Source organism: Watersipora subatra, chromosome 2 (genome assembly GCF_963576615.1).
Source record: "Watersipora subatra chromosome 2, tzWatSuba1.1, whole genome shotgun sequence".
Taxonomy (NCBI): Eukaryota; Metazoa; Bryozoa; class Gymnolaemata; order Cheilostomatida; family Watersiporidae; genus Watersipora; species Watersipora subatra.
The window spans coordinates 11,991,877-12,011,290 of NC_088709.1; the positions used below are offsets into that span (position 1 = coordinate 11,991,877).

Consider the following 19,414-nt stretch of genomic DNA (forward strand, 5'->3'; position numbering starts at 1 on the left):
GTATCCTTAACTGCGTCAGAATGAGACTATGATCTCAAAACTGTAAAAAATAGCAACAAGCGAGTATAATTTATTCATGCTTGAATGATCATAATCCAATAGCTCATGTCTCTATTGCATCAGAACTCTATCTTATTTTAATAAACATTAGTCGGCTTATTTCTATATGACATTTAATCTATTTCTATTTTATTGAATGTGACGCATGACTAAAATAATGTTTTATCTTTTATATAAATATGTGTGAGTTCCTGTCTGTCTGTTATTTTATGTCCAGTTTTAGCGATATAGTTTTAGAAACTAAAAAAACTGCATCATTATGGAATTCAACTCAAAACCTCTTGCTCTGTGATAGACATGCCATCCACTGCGCCACACAGCCTATTTTTTATATCATTGAATATTTGTGCACATATGCATTACACCGGTTAGAATACGCACACTGGAAGCATGTTTAAAATTACTATTTGACTATTACTAGTAAACTTGAAGATCATGATTGCGTGAAAGGTCATGATTCGCAACGTAATGATTATAAGCATGATTATAAGCATGGCTGCTATGATAGCAGACATAGAGACTAGCTTAAGTTACTAACTCAATTTCCTCAAATTCATTGGGCAAAGAAACTTAGCCATGGTAACTACATTACCTGCCACTGTTTATAAGCTGTTTTTATTACCCGTGCAATGCCAGGAATTCAGTAGTAATAGTCCATATGTTGAAAAGAGTCAACTCTGTCTGAAGAGTTTAACCTAGAAATGAAGTGATAAGATTATTGTGAAACATATCAGCTATCAGCTTCTATACAATGTATGGAGCATTACATGAACATAAACTAGTAGAATATTGCATATATATTATTTCTAGCTCTGCAAATACTGTAAATATCCAATCTAAATAAATTAATTACAGTTTGGTGTTCAATGCATTTTTTAAGATGTGAAACTTATTGCTGTCCCTAATGCATAATTCATTCGCTGGTGTGCTTAATCTTTAGTGGACCTACACACCTGTAGCAATGTATATAGCCTATGTTATATCTATATATATAAATTTTACAATTTGTGTGTATGTGTGTGTTTCGGTTTGTCCAGCTATAGCTATTACAATGTAGGAATGAAATATCCATTTCATGCTAGATTTGATCTTGGAACCTCCCGTTTTTCAGGTAAATATTTTACCAATTAGCTACGCGAGCTGCATTGAAATCTTAGAGCGATAAGAGTGTTTATCTAAGTTGAAATAGGCATACGTATGTATGCTTACTTTATGTTACGGCTTAATGTCATTTTATGCTTGCTCTCACGGCTCTTATTAGTAAGTTACTCAAATTACTAGCTCACCCAAATTAGCCATTAGCATTGCTCAATGCTAATGGCAAGTGGCAGGCAACTACTTTACCTTTCACTGTTAACAAGCTGATTTTTAATATCCATGCAGAGCCTGGCATTCCGCTAAACAAATATAAATATCGTTTGAATTTTCCCTTATAACCTAACAAAGAGCATTCCAATGAATTAAATTTATGTTTGTATCAAAGATCTTTAAATAGATATGCAGATGTACATGTATATATGAGATAGACCAGATACATGTACATTTTGATCAAATACGAGTAAGCAACTTCGGCATAGTTTTACGCTAAATTGCTTATTTTGGAATTGGTTTTGCATTGCTAGGTTTAGTTAAAAACAAGTCAATAACAAACAGTAAGATTCAGCTTGTTGTTTGAATATTTGATGTTTAGTGCATTTTTAGCAAAGCCATGATGTGACAATTTTTGTGATTAAAGATCAAAACATGTACTGCTGGAAAAATATAATATTAAATAGTGCAGACAAAACTATTTTACATATATTCAGATAAAACATACCTATCAAGACGCAATCTGATATAAATAGCTGAAAAAATAGTCAAAGTGCATCATCTCATAAAAACTTGGTAAATTAATGTATATCAGGTTATATATTATTCACCTGAACAATATTAACATAATAAACACTGTTCAAGTAAACAAATAGATAAAATATATATTTATTTGTCTGAACAAGCTATTCAGTAGAGGCAAATGTTTACTCTGGTATTAGCTGTTAGCAGCAGTTGTTTGTGTGAGACAAAATTCACATGGCGAGTATGTTTAGCCAGTGGCTATTATTCCTAGATTTCAAAACAAGACTGAACAATAGATGAATTACTCATCGGTCTGGTTGTTCTATTGGCTATCTAACAATGGAGCAAAAAGTGATGAATCAGTAACATCTTATCACAGACAAATTAAGGACTATTTTTAACACATGTGTAAGGAGTCTAAATATGGATATGACTCTTTTCATAGCATTCAGCAGTTTGTAGCATCATGTTCTTAGCTGTTTTTGAGTAGGGAACTAATGAAACAAAAATGGTGAACCACTGAAGCATGCCAAAACTCTTTTGAAATATTTTGCAAATGAGCAACAAATGACGGATGACCTTTCATACACCAACTAACGCTACATTCCTCTATGTACATTGCTATTGTAGGCAGAAGATTTGAGTAGTAGTAGCCATTTTAGGCCAAAGATGGTAAACTAAAACTACCAGAGACCTGGAGGCTTCACTACTCATTTCAAGATCTTTGGTCTTTCAGTAAAGCATTTTTTCTGCAACTGGTTATCACCAGATGCTACTGATAGTTCCTATGGCTACTGGTATAGCAGATGCTTTCATGTTGTATTACCTTCGCCTTTCTATCTTTTCGGATAGTAGCTAATATTTTTCCATTTTCTCCTTTTCTTTGATGGCTATATTGTAGTCTGGTGAAATCACTATGTGAATTATTTGACCAACTGATCCCCTATCAATTACCAAAATATCAGGTGAGCAGGTAGCACAGGTGTATTTGCTTGTATGTAGAAATCCCAATGAGCCTTAACGCCACCATTTTCATTTGCCTTCTCTGGATTTTCCACCAATGCTGGCGAGTATTTGGGGAATAGTGTATGTACCTACATCTGTTCACCACAACTGCTACATTATTTGATGTGTGTGGTGGTTTAATCAGAGCCTACCAACTGCTTGCACTCCCTAATGATATGCTAAATATTCTCATGGTGTTTTTGCAGTCAGCATCAAGAGCTATCCTTATTGTCGTAGATCTTTGCTTAGAGCTGTCTGGTAGGCAGCACCAGTTTTTGAGCAGTCAGGAGTATTGGCTCAGATCAAAAATGCTTTGGTAGAGATCCCCAACCTTTGACATCTGTTCATGGTGCTGGTCTCAATAGACATGGAATGCCACTTGATACCATCTCTTGCTGTGAATAATAGAGTGACAGCATGCAGCAACTTATCTGAACCTGCCATCAAGGCTAAAATCTTAGACTTTCTTTTTTCTTCTCGAGGTTCATTCTTCATTCATCCACTCTGACGTAATTGAGTAATACTTCACAAAGCCTCATGTGTGGTTAGTCGAATATGAACTGAGCCAATCAAGTTGAACCATGAGACAAGCTACTAATGACGTGTAGAAGCATGAAAGATCAAGTGCAGTGGCCTTTCGTGAGACTCAATCTACAGCTGTTGATTACGGGCCGAGTGTCTATAGAACCTCAAAAGTCACTTGATGTAAGCTGAAGAAAACAAGCCTTAAGGTTGTGACACGCTTTTTTAAGCTTTGAGCTTGATTACGAACTCTGCATCAGATGGCATCTATGTTGATGTTTGAACACATTCAATGCAAGATCACCTCAACCAAAGCTGTAATTTAGACTTGCAATAAAAATACAGCTGCAGACGATCATATCGTGCTTCAATAATTACGTCAAAATGACCTTAACATATGAGCTGTTAACTAAGCTATAACAATGCTACTTTGAAAATCTAAAATAAGCTGAGAAACATTAAATATGAACAGAAATATGCATGCATTGTCTGTACCAAACAGCACTAAAATAGCATATCTTGAATAAAAACAGAATATCCATATGGCACTGCAGGAAAGTCAGGGTTAACTGCTGAGTTTTTTACAATTACAATTTGCAATTTTTTGTCAAAATTTTGCAAAAATATGAATAGATTAGGTAAAACATTTCACAAACTGAGACAGGTATTACATACTAAGCTAGGTATTATAAAGATATTATAATATTAGACGTAAGTATTATCAGAAAAAGTTTACTGAAAGCCGGCAATGACCAATTACATCAATAGACATTACGAAACTAGTGCGCTGGGGATTAAATAAAATACAATAGGTCATTGCTCCATGTTATTTCTATTTTAAAACCTCAGCTTTACAGTATGCTAATCATTTTAAGTCAGTGCTTAGCTGTTGACCTGGCTGATTGTGCAAAAAGACTTTTTTGTTTGAATGCTAAGTATTACATTAGAGAAACCATGAGACAGGGTTTTAACAGTTTTGTTCAGTAATAACGGTTTTTAACTTAGATTTATGTCAAAATGAATTATAGTTTTATTTTTTTTGCCTACCCTTAGCTATTGAAATGCTGATGGCTTTTATGGCTGGGTGCAAAATACTTCTCATCTGCGCATATAAAGCAACAAATCTGTAAGCGAGCAAGTGTACCTATGTGCTGTGTGTATCTATGTTATATAAACCTCCAAACAACTGCGTAGAAATGTTAGGAAAATGTCATTTGTACTGCTGACCACCCCATGAAAGCTTAAGAAAAAGTTTTTTTAAACTGCTAAAATGAATTAATAGTTTTTATTTATTCACAATTAAACTTAAAAAGTAATTTTAAAAGCTTTAGACATTTAGCCTCAACAATATCAACTTGTATTTCACTGCGAGAAAGACTCTCTGTTAATAACACTGTTGAGTCTTTCCGAATTGACTAAGAAATAGGTTCAAATGACAAATTTAGTTATTAATTAGTCAAGAAAAGAACACTAATGACATGATTAACTTATTTATTCAAAAGTTTTCTACGGCTGTCAATGAGTTAGCACCTCTTGAAACTAGAAAAGTCAAGTTAGAATCTTTACCTATCTGGCTTGACAAAGAGGTACAGCAAAATATAAAGTCGAGAAAAAAACTGAAAAACTGCAAAGATTGGACTGCTTACAAAAAAAGCAGCGCAATTTTGTCACAAATCTCATTAAAAGAAAAAAAACAAAATGTATCGATGAACTTGTTAAGCAGTCAAAGCCTGGTGATACGCGTAAGCTTTGGCAAGCTTTGAATGTAAAAAATAAGAAACCTCAAAGCTGTGACACTTGTTTGTCAGCTTCAGAACTTAACTCACATTTTGTGTCTATTGCAAGTAAACTTTCAAATTCAATTTTACAGTCATCCAATCCTTATTTGTCTTGTCAAAACACTGAGTTGAAGACCACATTTAATGAGTTTCCAAAATTTACTCCTCATGATATTGTAAAATATATCAGTAACATTCTTAATTCCAAAGCCTCAGGCATAGACAATATTTCTGTAAAAATGATAAAAGCAACTCTTCCATTCATTGTACCTATTATCACTGATATGTTTAACAGAATATTGATTGATGGCTATTTTCCTTCAGCATGGAAACATGCACGAGTTACTCCATTGTTTAAAGGAGGAGATAATAGCAATCCATCAAATTTCCGCCCTATTTCAGTACTCCCTATTTTATCTAAAGTTTTTGAAAAGCACTTAAATATTCACATCTACTCTCATTTGTCCAAAAATAATATTTTACATCCTTATCAGTGTGGTTTCAGAAAAAGTCATTCATGCACTGATGCTGTTCATAAACTAATCTCAGATTGTTTGGATTTGAAAACCAGAGGTGAGAAGATTTTCTTGATGTTTTTGGATTTCAGCAAAGCTTTTGACTGTGTCAATCACAAAATATTATATCATAAACTAGAACTTGCTGGTTTTAAAAATAAATCGTTGCAAATACTTCAATCCTATTTTCACAAAAGACGCCATAAGGTCGTCATGAATGACAAGGAATCATTGACACTAGGTATTGAGGTTGGTGTTCCACAGGGGTCACTTATTGCGCCAGTATTATTTTTAATATATATAAATGATCTTCTTAGACTTATTCTAAAAGGCTTTGCCTACGCCGATGATACTGTTTTTGTCAGTTATCACAAAGATGTGCAACTTCTTGAGACGAACTGCAATCTCATCATGCAAATTATCAGCAACTGGTGTACAGCAAATCATATGACAATCAATTTACAAAAATCACACTTTCTTCTTTATAATACTGATGAAAACCTTCGCAACAGCTTTACTCTTAAGTTTAACAGTCAATCCATCACATGTAGACATGAGAAAAAATTGTTAGGATTTGTTTTGACAGATCGACTCTCATGGAATAATCATGTCGACACTATTTGTAGTAAGGTCACGAAGTCGTTGACTCTGCTCCAGTTTTGCAGGCCATACATGAACTCAAAATCTGCTATTGCATTTTATTATCAGTTTATATTTTGCCATATTATTTATGGTATCCACATTTATCATAATCTAGCTCCAAGATATGTCACTAAGGATTTATTTTTGTTGCAAAAAAGAGCATTTCAACTCATGGCAAATTTACATCATATGCCTGCATATATTATTCCAACAAACAATCTTTTCAAATCTCTGCGCCTTCTTACTCTGCCTATGCTAAATATTTATTTTACTTCAATTCAATGTTTCAAGATTTTTCATGGTTTGTGTCGTCGTTTTTTACATGACAATTACAGGTTCTCAACTCATTTCAACTTACGTGATATGAAAAAATTGCATACAATCACTAACAATCATTTTGAAAATGTCATTGCCAGCTGCTTTAACAATCTTCCACCTAATATCCGTTCTCTTAGCAGAGAAAGGCATTTTAAACACTATTTGTCAGACTATTTATTCAATTTTAATGGCTAACTGTTGCTTTTTTCCCCTTTTTTTTTGTTTTACTATTGTTGTATGGCCTAATTTGAAAAACATTTCTATTTGTGAAATGAAATTATTGCCAATAAAGTACTATATATATATATATATATATATATATATATATATATATATATATATATATATATATATATATATATATATATATATATATATATATATATATATATATAAGAACAAACAGTAAGATTTAGTTTTGCTATTTGCATATTTGAGTTTGTGTGCAATTTATTTTTAGCAGAGTCATGATGTGATATTTTTGTGTGATTTAAGATCACAATGTATCCTGCAGTAAAGAAAATATTAAATAGTGCAGACAAATCCAGTTTTACATTTCTTCATAAACAAAATGGCTCCAATCTTTACTCTTCAAATTTTGTATAAGCTGCGCCCAAGTACTTGTGAAATTTATTTTTTTAGAAAAATCTTTATAGCCAAGTTTTTTATTTGTATTAATGCAATCATCAGTTTTACTGTCACTAACTTAATATTTATATTCTGTATTGAGTGGTTCACAAATTTCTTTACTTGTATTGTAAATTCATTCATACTTTTATGATTAAGGAATTGTAGCACTTTGTTTCTGTTGATCACTTTTGCCTTTTAACTGCACTTCTCTGTAAAACTCATTAAACTCACACAGACATGTTGCAAATAATATACTTTTTCTTCTCTCACTACAACTCTTTTGTATGATTTATATATATAGGCTATATGTTCTGTTCTATATTATATATAATTATATATAATATACATTATAATTATATTTACCATATATTGTATATAAATATAAATAACTAATATAAAAATATATTTAAATATATATATTATATATAAACAATATATTATATAATAGTTGATTAATTAATGTAATATTAATAATATATTTATATTAATAATATTTAATATTTATATTAATAATATTTATATTATTAGTAATATAAACATTTATATATTTATGATATTATATATAAACAATATATAATATAAAAAATAACATACTATGTATAATATATATAAATATATATATATATATATATTATAGAGTACAGAGGTATATTAGAGTATAGAGATATATTATAGAGTACTCAACATCGAGTGCTAAGACTACAATTAGTGCAAGGAATAGTATATATATAATATATATATATATTTATATATATATTTATATATAAATATATATATATAAATATATATATATATTATATATATACTATTCCTTGCACTAATTGTAGTCTTAGCACTCGATGTTGAGTACTCTTTATTAACTTTACTTAAGTAATCATTTTTATGGCAGGTTGCCATTTTACTTTTAATATTGCATTTCAGAGATATAATAAACATATTTCATTATTGCTGTTGTTAGTTAATTTACATGTACGTACAGTAGGTTAGGCCTACAGCTTGAATTAATATTTATTTTATTGTTGTAAAACATAGGTTCAAGATAGTAGTAGAATAGGTCTGACTTTTATACATTCTTTTGTTTTGCGTAATTGACCATTTGAATTTTATTTCAAAACAACTTGACAACTACCATGGGCATACAACCTCTCAAAACACCACGTCATCGCACTGGCCGTCTACATGTCTCCCAATTATTACGGAGGAGGAGAAATAGAAGGTCCTCACAGCAACCATCAACATCAAATGCTAATGTTCAACAACACACTATTCAAAATAATAACAACAACTCATCTGATTCGGAGAATTCTTTAGTACGTTGAATACAGTCCTTGAAAACAGAACTTGAAAACGGTTCAAAAAGTCCTTGAAAACAGTTTTAGCTAGATCTACTTATGAGTTCAGTTTAAAACAAGCTTTTATCGAGTGAACTAGAATTAGTGTTAGATAAGCTAGATTATCATCACGACTAATACAAATGTTGATGTATACTTACGGTTGCTTCATTCCTTTTGAAAGCTGCTATGCAGCAAATTACTCACCTAAATGTTTCAACTCACCCAAAATAAGTAGTCTTATTACCTAAAACTCTAATTCCTTCAACTCTTAGACCATCAATCATAACTTTACAGAGATAGCTGCACTCTTGTAAAATGTACAGTAAACTTTCTACTGACATCTCTTACAATTTTTAGTTCAAAGAAATTGTTATTGAATTTTGTTGCATTTAACATGTTAGCTTCACTGCTATAAAAATAATATAGTTGACAATCTTCAAATGTGAATAACTTGTTTTGAGAACGTTTATGTTATAAGGATTTTATGTTATACGAACAAATAAAGTTGATGTCAATCATTTTACGAGTTCCAAGATTGCTTTAAACTTTTGCCCATTCAAGAAAGAAAACTACAAGACGCAATCTATTCAAATGGTTTTTTCACTTTTTAGACAGCAAGGTCTACTCTGCAAAACAAAAAATAGAGAGCGATGTATACGTCCAAAATAAAGTAAAAAACAAATTTATATTTACTATAGTAAGAGTGGTGTCTGTTTGTCTATCCATTTGTGTGAAGCAAGGCTTAAAGGGTCAAACAAAATATCACTTTTAACGAGACTATAACTCGTGACATTCACCTTGGTAGACCAATGCTCTATGACTTGCATCAGCTGACCAATCAGAGGTATATCTGGATAATTGTGCAGCTACCTATTCTTTGTGTTTAATCGGCACATTGGTCGGTCTCTCACGGCACACTGAACTACCACGATAATAGCACATTTAATAGAAATGTCCTGTATGTTGTTTTCTCTCCCAATTGTGACAAGAGGGAAAGAGATCTTTTAAAGCTATAAATGGATTCTCCTTACTCCTATTGCATTTGAGAATGTACACCGACTGGATGTTTTACGCTATGTTGAATTTTTTACGCGGATTGAATTTACGTTAAAGGTTTTTGTTATAGAAGCGTCTACTGTTTTAGGGATTCACAACTTGTTTTATTGGCCAAACATATCACAGCTGCTTGTGTCTGTGCTCGTATTTATTGCCAATTTTTTGCTATAATGGGTATGTTTGCACTCTTTTGCATTATTGATTATTATACCCACTATCTAAATAAGAGCAATACCTGGCTACCTTCACCTAATCACACTTCTAGGAATTAAAGACAAGTGAATCAACAGATAAGCAAAGAGTTAGACAAGTTACAGCGACTTAAGGAAGACAGGACATAATACTGTTAGAATTAACAAACAACACATTATTTTATTGTATTTTACTTTTACTGCCAGAAGTTTCAACACATTGCTACGTTATTGAAGCAGATTTCAACACACTGGTTCATTAAAACCTTTAAAAACCGGCTGACACAAAATTTTTCAAAATTCTTTAGAGATTAGACAATTCTAAATAGAATAATATTAGCTGTAAAAATATATAATACGATGTTCTGATCTGAAATGCATCACAAACTGCAATACAATGTTAACCAAATTGAAGTTTCAATCCTTTTAGATCTTTCATTTCTTGGTAGATCCAGTCATCGATCACATCATTTTGTTGCACAGTTAACTCAGTTTTCCAAGCTCCAGATTGGCCTGAACAAAACAGATATAGCAAGCAAAGGTTCAACAAGTGAATTATTTATTGCCCAAACATATTTCTCTATGACGATCATATAGAATGTATTATTGAGTTTACAAAAAGGGGCACAAATTTAGCAGTATTCCATTTGCAATAGCCCCAAAGGATTATTAAATAATACTGTTATTTCTTTCTGTGAAACGACGAGTAACAGTTTAACGCGAGAAATTTTTTTATAACTTTATGCACTAAGCAGCTTTTAACTAAAATTTTATTTTACTTTTTCAATAGTACAGATCTCAATATTCTCACATTACTATAATTATACTATTAGTACTTCTATTTATAACTATAATTAGTATTTATACCTATACACTATTAGCACTCATATCTATACACTATTAGTACTCCTACCTATACACTATTAGTACTCCTATCTATACACTATTAGTACTCCTATCTATACTCTACTAGTACTTCTATCTATACACTATTAGTACTTCTATCTATACACTATTAGTACTCCTATCTATACACTATTAGTAGTCCTATCTATACACTATTAGTATTCCTATCTATACGCTATTAGTACTCCTATCTATACACTATTAATACTCATATTTATACACTATTAGTACTCCTAACTATACACTATTAGTACTCCTATCTATACACTATTAGTACTCCTATCTATACACTATTAGTCCTCCTATCTATACACTATTTGTACTCCTATTTATACACTATTAGTACTCCCATCTATACACTATTATTACTCCTATCTATACACTATTTGTACTCCTATCTATACACTATTAGTACTCCTATCTATACACTGTTAGTACTCCTATCTATACACTGTTAGTACTCCTATCTATACTCTCTTGGTACTGGTACTCAGTCATATTACTTCTCAGATAAAAAAGGTGAGATAAAAGAATTGAGAATAAAATTATTACTGATACTTCAGTTATATAGCCATACCTCTACGGTGCATCGGGTGAAGTAAGCCTTCTGCATTTTTTCTGTTCTCAAATGTGTTCGCTTCAACTATTGCCATTAGCTGCCATTCAGACAACTCCAGGCCAAGAAACTTGGCAACCTTCTTAATGTTGCCTTTGAGATCCTGCAAGATTTTTTGAATTGTATCTTATTGAAGCTCTACAAACCCCAACTCTATTCTCCTTCATTTAAAAAGTTACAGCTTTATTGTTTTTAGCAAAGTTCTTTCCAACTGATGTTTTATAACCTCTGGTTTAAAACGTAGGCCTACTGTATATGTTTATTTAGTTATAATTAACTTTTATTTGTCGTTCAGCAAGCAGGTAAGTGTAAGTTAAATTACTATGGGTATTTATGTGGTACAAATTGCTGACTCAAGGGTTTACCAAACAAACCAGAATGATGAAATTAAAACTACTATGGGTATTTATGTGGTACAAAATTCTGACTCAAGGATTTCACCAAACAAGCCAGAATAATGAAGTTAAACTACTATGGGTATTTGTGTGGTACAAAATTCTGACTCAAGGGTTTCACCAAACAAACCAGAATAATGAAATTAAAATTACTATGGGTATTTATGTTATACATAATACTGACTCAAGGGTTTACCAAACAAATCAGAATGATGAGAAAACGAAACTGTACTAATGATAGTCCTATATAATCATAAATAGCCATTTTTAATTATAAGTACCATACTACAAGATAGTAATTACAAACAGTAAACCTGGCAACGTTCAGGAGTTCTTCAATTTTCAATCAGATAGCCTGCAAGTTGGTGTTTAAGTGGCTGGGTATCTGCAGCTAGAAGAGGAGCTTTAAAAGCAAATATTTTTGTCAACCTGACTGAATGTACAGTGTGTGAAGTTTGGATGAAACTGGCCACAAATCAGAAATGCGGTGTTTATGTAGACTAACAGACAGAAACAATGACAAATAAAAATGGGATTTATTAATAAAAGTGAATGTTAGGGCATTTATACTGATACTTCTTTTGTTAAACACTTGAAGAAGATAGTATCTGACACAGACCAACATGTCAGAGTGACCGCATGACACCTATTAAAGGAGCTGATGGTAGTTATGGTCAGCAACACCAGAAGATTAACCTCTAAAATCAGTTTATATGATAAACCAATTGAAGAGAAAAAAATTACATTGGTTGCAGTATGCTGAATGGTGACCTTTACTATACAAATATACATATGTAGGAGTGCAGCGCTATTTTTAAAGCAAGAACAAGTCTAGACATCTGTTTAACCTTGGTATCACCTTTATACCAAAAAAGGCCTATGTTTGTCTGCAGTGTTACATTCGCAGCCCGAGCAAGGTTGTATGAGTTTACAGTGTTGCTTTCACAGTAAAAACCAAGCATATGCATATATGTAGTCATTCATTGACAGCTCTAACAGATCTATACCTGCGTACAGCATTACCTTTTGCATGGTTTCAAACTGCAGGTTCAGCAAGTTTTGGTTGCTCCTGTAGTACCACCATTCTTTCACATACCTGAAGTAGCTGCCATAAATGACTGCAACATAATTTAGACAACACTATCTCACACGTTAATGCTGGTGAAATGCTGGGATACACTTTTTAACTTCATTTTTAACAACGCGTATGTCATCTCACGCAACTCTTGGCATAGAAATCATGAGTACAGCGCACTCTCTATTGGGCCTCATAGTTTAACATTGCGCAGCTTCCTCTGATCTCAAATGTGTCTCATCGTATTCCATCACATGGCATCAGATGCTAAATCCAAGCTATTCTACTTCGATGTATTGGGTGCAAGCGATAGGCTGCATGCAAACATTGAGATGTGTAAAATTGAATACAAATAGCGTCGATCGCTTGAAAATTTGCTAGTGCACTTTTAAACAGAATGTTGGCTGTATCTGCAAATTCATTTAGTCTTCTCCTTAGCAATGTCAATGATAATCATAGATGACTCAATAACACGCCGAAATAATACGCAAGTGTTTTAAATCAAATAGTTTGCTTGCTTTCTCTTTGATAGCAAGAACTTGTGCGTGCTCTGTAAGATTGTACAAGTTGTGCAAGGGATATTAAGACATGTGAATGTGGAACTTTTTAAAGCGTATGCATTCTTTTTAAATGCCAGTAGACTATAAGCAGCTAAGAAACTAGATAACCAATATATTTTTAAGCATACCTATGCTGCTTACCAAAATTAGAGCTGATATAAGAGAAGCTATAATGCCTTCAACCTACTCTACCATTTCCTTTAACCCACCTTACTATTTCCTTTACCTACTGTACCATTCCCTTAAACCTACTGTACCATCTCCTTTACCTACTGTACCATTTCCTTTAAACCACTGTACCATTTCCTTTAACCTACTGTACCATTTCCTTTAACCTACTGTACCATCTCCTTTACCTACTTACCATTTCCTTTAACCCACTGTACCATTTCCTTTAACCTACTGTACCATTTCCTTTAACCTACTGTACCATTTCCTTTAACCTACTGTACCATTTCTTCTACCTAATGTACATTTCCTTTAAACCACTGTACCATTTCCTTTAACCTACTGTACCATTTCCTTTAACCCACTGTACCATTTCCTTTAACCTACTGTACCATCTCCTTTACCTACTGTACCATTTCCTTTAAACCACTGTACCATTTCCTTCAACCTACTGTACCATCTCCTTTACCTACTTACCATTTCCTTTAAACCACTGTGCCATTTCCTTTAACCTACTGTACCATTTGTTCTACCTAATGTACATTTCCTTTAACCTACTGTACCATTTCCTTTACCTACTGTACCATTTCCTTTAACCTACTGTACCATTTGTTCTACCTAATGTACATTTCCTTTAACCTACTGTACCATTTCCTTTACCTAATGTACATTTCCTTTAAACCTACTGTATCATTCCCTTTAACCTACTGTACCATTTCCTTTAACCTATTGTACCATTTCTTTCAACTTACTGTACAATTCCTATAGTCTATTGTAAAAAGTGCACCATTTCCTTTAGCCTACCATACCATTTCCTTGAATAAACCATTCTATGAATTCCTGCCATTCTGTTGTAGGAAGGATATATCCTAGCTTTTTGTAGAATGGGTACATGCTGCAGAGAACATCTTTGGGGTTCCTTAAGCAGTTTATTGTCTACAACAGTTCAATGCAATAGGTACATACATGTCTTTGACACTTAGCTTTGCCCTGAGCATACGTAATTTTTACAAAGGCAGCGTTATTCAAAAGGTTTCCCAATCAAACTAGCTACCCATGATATATAAACGCTGAGTAACTTAACTTAAAACAACAGTTTTTTTCAGAAAACAATATACGCATATGATCTAGACTTGATTAACTGTTATGATGTGAATAACTATTGGCATGTGTCGCACTATGCCCATTACCACAGTTGCAGGAGTTCTTATCTTTTTTGCTATTGGCAGTAGGCATTAACATTAAGTTCATGACAGTAGGTTTTATCTATGAAAGTTTCATGTATGAACAAAAGTGTGCAATTTAGAACGAATTTATGCATTTATGCTGATATTTTTAATAAAACATGTATTAAATAAATGTATATATAATATAGTATATGTTCCATAGCCATATATATATACTATATAGTTTTTCATTGTTTTATATATAGATGTTGTGTGTTGGCACTCTAAAAGATGTGTTGTATTGATGTATTTCAATGACACTAAAAAGCTAAAATGCTCTTTAAATATTGCTAATTTTATTCATTTATTCTGATAAATATAATAGTTTTTATTTAATTTTAGAATACTTCAAAACTTTTCACTATAGTTTCTATGCCAACCTTGACTCTTCCTTCTCTGACATTGGGTGGAAGAAGAGTCCAAGGCAAATGAGTTATTATGATCCGAGGGCTATCTGCTCCTTCAACACCAACTAATTCTCCTTCTTCTACATCTGAAAATTTGAGAATTAACTGAAACAAGACACATTACTATATTAAGAAATAGATTGCAAGCAGTTCATTACACATACTTTTTGCTTCTTTGGCTCATGGGTAATTAATTGCCTGTTTAAAAAAGAAATTTTTAATTTTGAAAAAATTGTTTCAAACCTGAAATTGAAAAAGCTCATTTAAATATTTATAATCATTATACAACATGTATAAAAAACCTACCAAAAGTTATGTTTTCTATGAACCAAAAAGTTTTGCATCAGTGGTTAACTAATGCAATGCACAAAGGTTATGAATATATTTTTATTTAAAAAATGCTTTACTCAGCTCTTCCAGATCAGGATGAGTCTTTTAGTAACGTAAAAACTATTATACAGTAACTAGTCCAAAATGATGATTTAGTACATATATATATAGTTACAGTACTAGTTTTCTGTTTTATCATTGACATTTACTTGTATTTCTATTAATTTAAAATAATTCAAATTAAAGTTAACTAAAATATAATAATTACAAGAATTTAAACCTAATTTATTGATATTGACAGTTAAGAACATTAAATAAAGGTATCACTGCTCAAGTAATAAAAAGAGAGAATCCAAGAGATCATACATACTTTTTTATGCAACAACATTATATACAAAATTCATGATGACGTACTTCTATTCATATTCCCTAAAAGTTGAGAAAGCAGCAATCGAGAACTTGCTGACTGTTTGTGTCAAGTTTCGTTAGACAACTCCGTTAATGAATTGTCTAATATTATAAGGTTTTTCACATTTATATTTGTGCTTACAAGAGTTCTGTGAAGTATTTTCATACTTTCACTAATATATAGCTGTAGTATACATGTATTCCGGTTTGCTAAAACAGATGCTTGGTAAACACTACAATTCTTCCATGTCTCCTGTTCTCAGCCTGCCACAGGTTGTCCCTGCTTGACCCCAGTACACACTTTTTAAATACTTTTTGTGTATTGTGCTACAATTTGAGTAATGTACCTGTTTGCTGTCTGTAGCAACACTGAGCAGAGCAGAAAACATCATCAAGTAATCTAGATTTAAAGGATGGTTGGGGCTTTGAGAGCCCTCTCTACATTAGATAGTGACTTTGACCACCTAAACCCATAAAATCGGATTCAGTATAAACATATTCTATTATGACTTTATATCTAAATTTATAAAATAAGCATGAATTTCAATGTTGAAAAATTTAAATAAAACACTTAACAAGTTTTATTCAAATTGTTGTTGAATAGCAATACAACTTATATTGTGTTGTTATGAACAGCATAACGATACAATATGTTGTGCTACTCAATAATATAGATTATAAAAATTAGCATGAAAATACTTATAATATGTTATTTTCAATATTGATATTTTGGCTTGTGACAGTGAGTCGTTATCTAGTGCATTATTTCAATTTCAATATAACAATCGGTTTTAGTAATGCCAAGATGCTTGCGCTGGCCATAAAAATCTTCGTAAATATTACCTGAACTTTTAGTCATGAAAAATGATTGGTTGACCTCCAGAAGTGTTGTGTAGTCTATGAAGGTAGCATTTCTTGGCAGCATTCCTTTCTCTTTGTATATGGATTCGATGATGTCGTGAACTAACAGAGTGCCTATAAACAGCCATTTGGAGTTGTTTTTCTTGGACTAATTTGGAGTTAAGGAAGCATAACTCACAAAGCTTGCAAAGGTCATTTGCATTTTATGATTTTCTAGTGAACAAAAGCTAGATGTAGAAGCTTTAATGATTTTTCATGTAAACAAAAGCTTACCTGTTTTGGGATAAGTAGCAATGACAACGTCATCAGGTCTGAAGTTGTCATAGCTTTCACTAGCAACAGTCCTGTCACGGCTGTGAATCATAGAGGAGAACCAGACATCTTTGTATTGAAATGGATCACACATGCCATATAATTCTTTAGATACACCTTCAAATGCAAACCAATACAATTTGTTTATTTTGAAAATATCATTGCTAGCTGCTTTAACAATTTTCCACACTCTTCTAACTCATATTTGTTTCCCTAAGAGAGAAAGGTTTTTTAAACATTATATGCTAAATTATTCATTTGATTTGTTTGGCATAATTTAAAAAAGGGTCTGCTGGAAATGAAATGGTTGCCAATAAAGCAATGTATATATAAGCAGTTTTATATTTGTGTAATGATACTTATATAAAAGTACTAGCTGTGCTACCCGGCGTTGCTCGGGTATGGAAATTCTGCTTATAAACAATGAGAGCTAATGAGAGTTGCTTGTCACTTCTTATTAGCCTATGGCCTATTGCCAATGGATAATTTGAGTAAGCTTGTGAATAAGAGCTAGGGCTTCTCATGGCTTTGCGTCATGACCGAAAGTGTAGCGTATTTGCTACCATATAGCAATATATATTGCCTAGCACATCAATCAACCTCGTGTGGCTTAATTGGTAGGGCATCGGACTGGTGAACCCGAGGGTCTGAAATCAAATCTTCTGTGATATGGACTTTTTATTCCAAGGTTTTAATAACTATAGATGGAACTATGGTGGAAGAAATATGTATATTGAGTAGAGACAAATTTAGTTTTATGAATAAAAACAATAAAAATAGTGAAATGTATACATGTAAGTCTGGCAGTGAGACTACTAACTACAATATTAGCAATAATAAAATGCATGTACATGTATATTGTTACTGCCAACATACCACACTTCCCTAACTATACACTACATGCTAACTGACAATGCCATCAGAGAACCGTGAATTACATATATCAGTGTTTAACTTGACTATTTGAGATTGAAACTTTTCTGTTCGGCCCATTAAGTTGATCGGAAAGAGTTCATTGTTTCAAAAGACATTCAATTATATCACATGTAGAAATGTATAGAGAAAACACTTGGGGGTCACTGGCTAACATTTATGATCACAGACCATAAGCCACCAATTAAAGTGAGGTAACCAGCAAGCTACTAAGTTAAACGTTAACATTACAAAGGGAAATTGAATAACACACTATCTCTGCAGATGGGTTCAATACATTTAAAATGTTTGCTGGCCATAGAAACGTAGTTTAACCTTGTTCAAATGCTTTTCTTCTTTCAATTTTTCATGTTACTTTGATAATTATATAATTCTTAACAGTAGTGTTCTGGAGATTATACCACCTTATCCTCTATTGAATGGCAATATGAATGATGTAAGAGAAGGTAGATAACTCCAAACACTGCTTGTTATTCTATGAGTTAAGTATGGGATATTGGTAATAAATAGTATCAGCCACTTTAATAGTAGATACCCTATTAAAGAGTCATAAATGTGTCAAAATATTAACTTGTATTAGAGGACTGTTATGTAGGGCATTCAGAAGTAGGTAATTTGCCTCATTAAAGGAATTGTTTATGCTAAAGTGTGGAAGTTTTGGGTGTACATTTAGGTGCTTCTAGCTTCTGTGCTGATAGTAATGTATATTAAACAGAAGATGGCTTGTTAGTTAGCCAAATGCTCATAGCAAATCCGGTTTGTTACAGTTACAGCACAGAACTTGTTCTACCAACTTCACCTTCAATTTGTTCATCCCAATGAGAAGCGAAATCAATTCATTCGGTCGAAGTAAATGCATAAACAATCAAACAAAAGCACTTACTTTTTCACACAATTGAACCCTACAACCAAAGGTCATACAATCATTAAACTGTCGCCGTGCAGCCTAGTAAACAACTGAGCACATCTGGAGATGCTTACCGAGAGAAACTTTAAAAAGATTTGTTAGCAGTTTTCCAACCACGCACACAACGGCAGCAACTTTCCTTGGTAGCGCTAAAGCACTCATTGCAATGCTTTCTGACTAACAAATGCGTACTAACTGATGAGGAATGTGCTAACTGACGAGGAGCGGTGAGGCCTGACTCGATATGATTAATCATGTCAAGTTAATCCCAGTTGTTGGCATGCACCATGTACCATACAAGGATGGTCTACTCAACTGCTTATTAAATGTTGGTGAAATCGTTAGCCTCAGCGTGTTTTTCCACTTTTTGTATACTGATCTTTTTCAGCTTCAAATGATTTAAAAAAAAGAAGATATTGTTTCCAA

General features: G+C 32.6%; 1 protein-coding gene across 1 annotated transcript; it reads right to left on the reverse strand.

The window, feature by feature from the left end:
• Window positions 1-9,840: 9,840 nt before the first annotated feature.
• On the reverse strand, window positions 9,841-19,174 carry LOC137387773 (sulfotransferase 1A1-like). The gene is made up of 8 exons (XM_068074285.1): window positions 19,063-19,174; window positions 17,110-17,265; window positions 16,819-16,950; window positions 15,211-15,323; window positions 14,414-14,540; window positions 12,825-12,919; window positions 11,368-11,509; window positions 9,841-10,397 (listed from the first exon to the last, which is right to left on the reverse strand). Exons 1-8 carry the CDS (start codon window positions 19,148-19,150, stop codon window positions 10,285-10,287), a joined length of 966 nt encoding a protein of 321 aa, XP_067930386.1. The 5' UTR covers window positions 19,151-19,174; the 3' UTR covers window positions 9,841-10,284.
• Window positions 19,175-19,414: the final 240 nt, after the last annotated feature.

Excerpts from the sequence above, each read along its gene's own strand:
- LOC137387773 (XM_068074285.1), bottom strand. The coding sequence starts at position 19,150 with ATGAGTGCTTTAGCGCTACCAAGGAAAGTTGCTGCCGTTGTGTGCGTG. Across the intron at positions 17,266-19,062 it reads TCTTTTTAAAGTTTCTCTCG|GTGTATCTAAAGAATTATAT; the intron begins GTAAGCATCTCC and ends TTGCATTTGAAG. Across the intron at positions 16,951-17,109 it reads TGCTACTTATCCCAAAACAG|GCACTCTGTTAGTTCACGAC; the intron begins GTAAGCTTTTGT and ends GGCTGTTTATAG.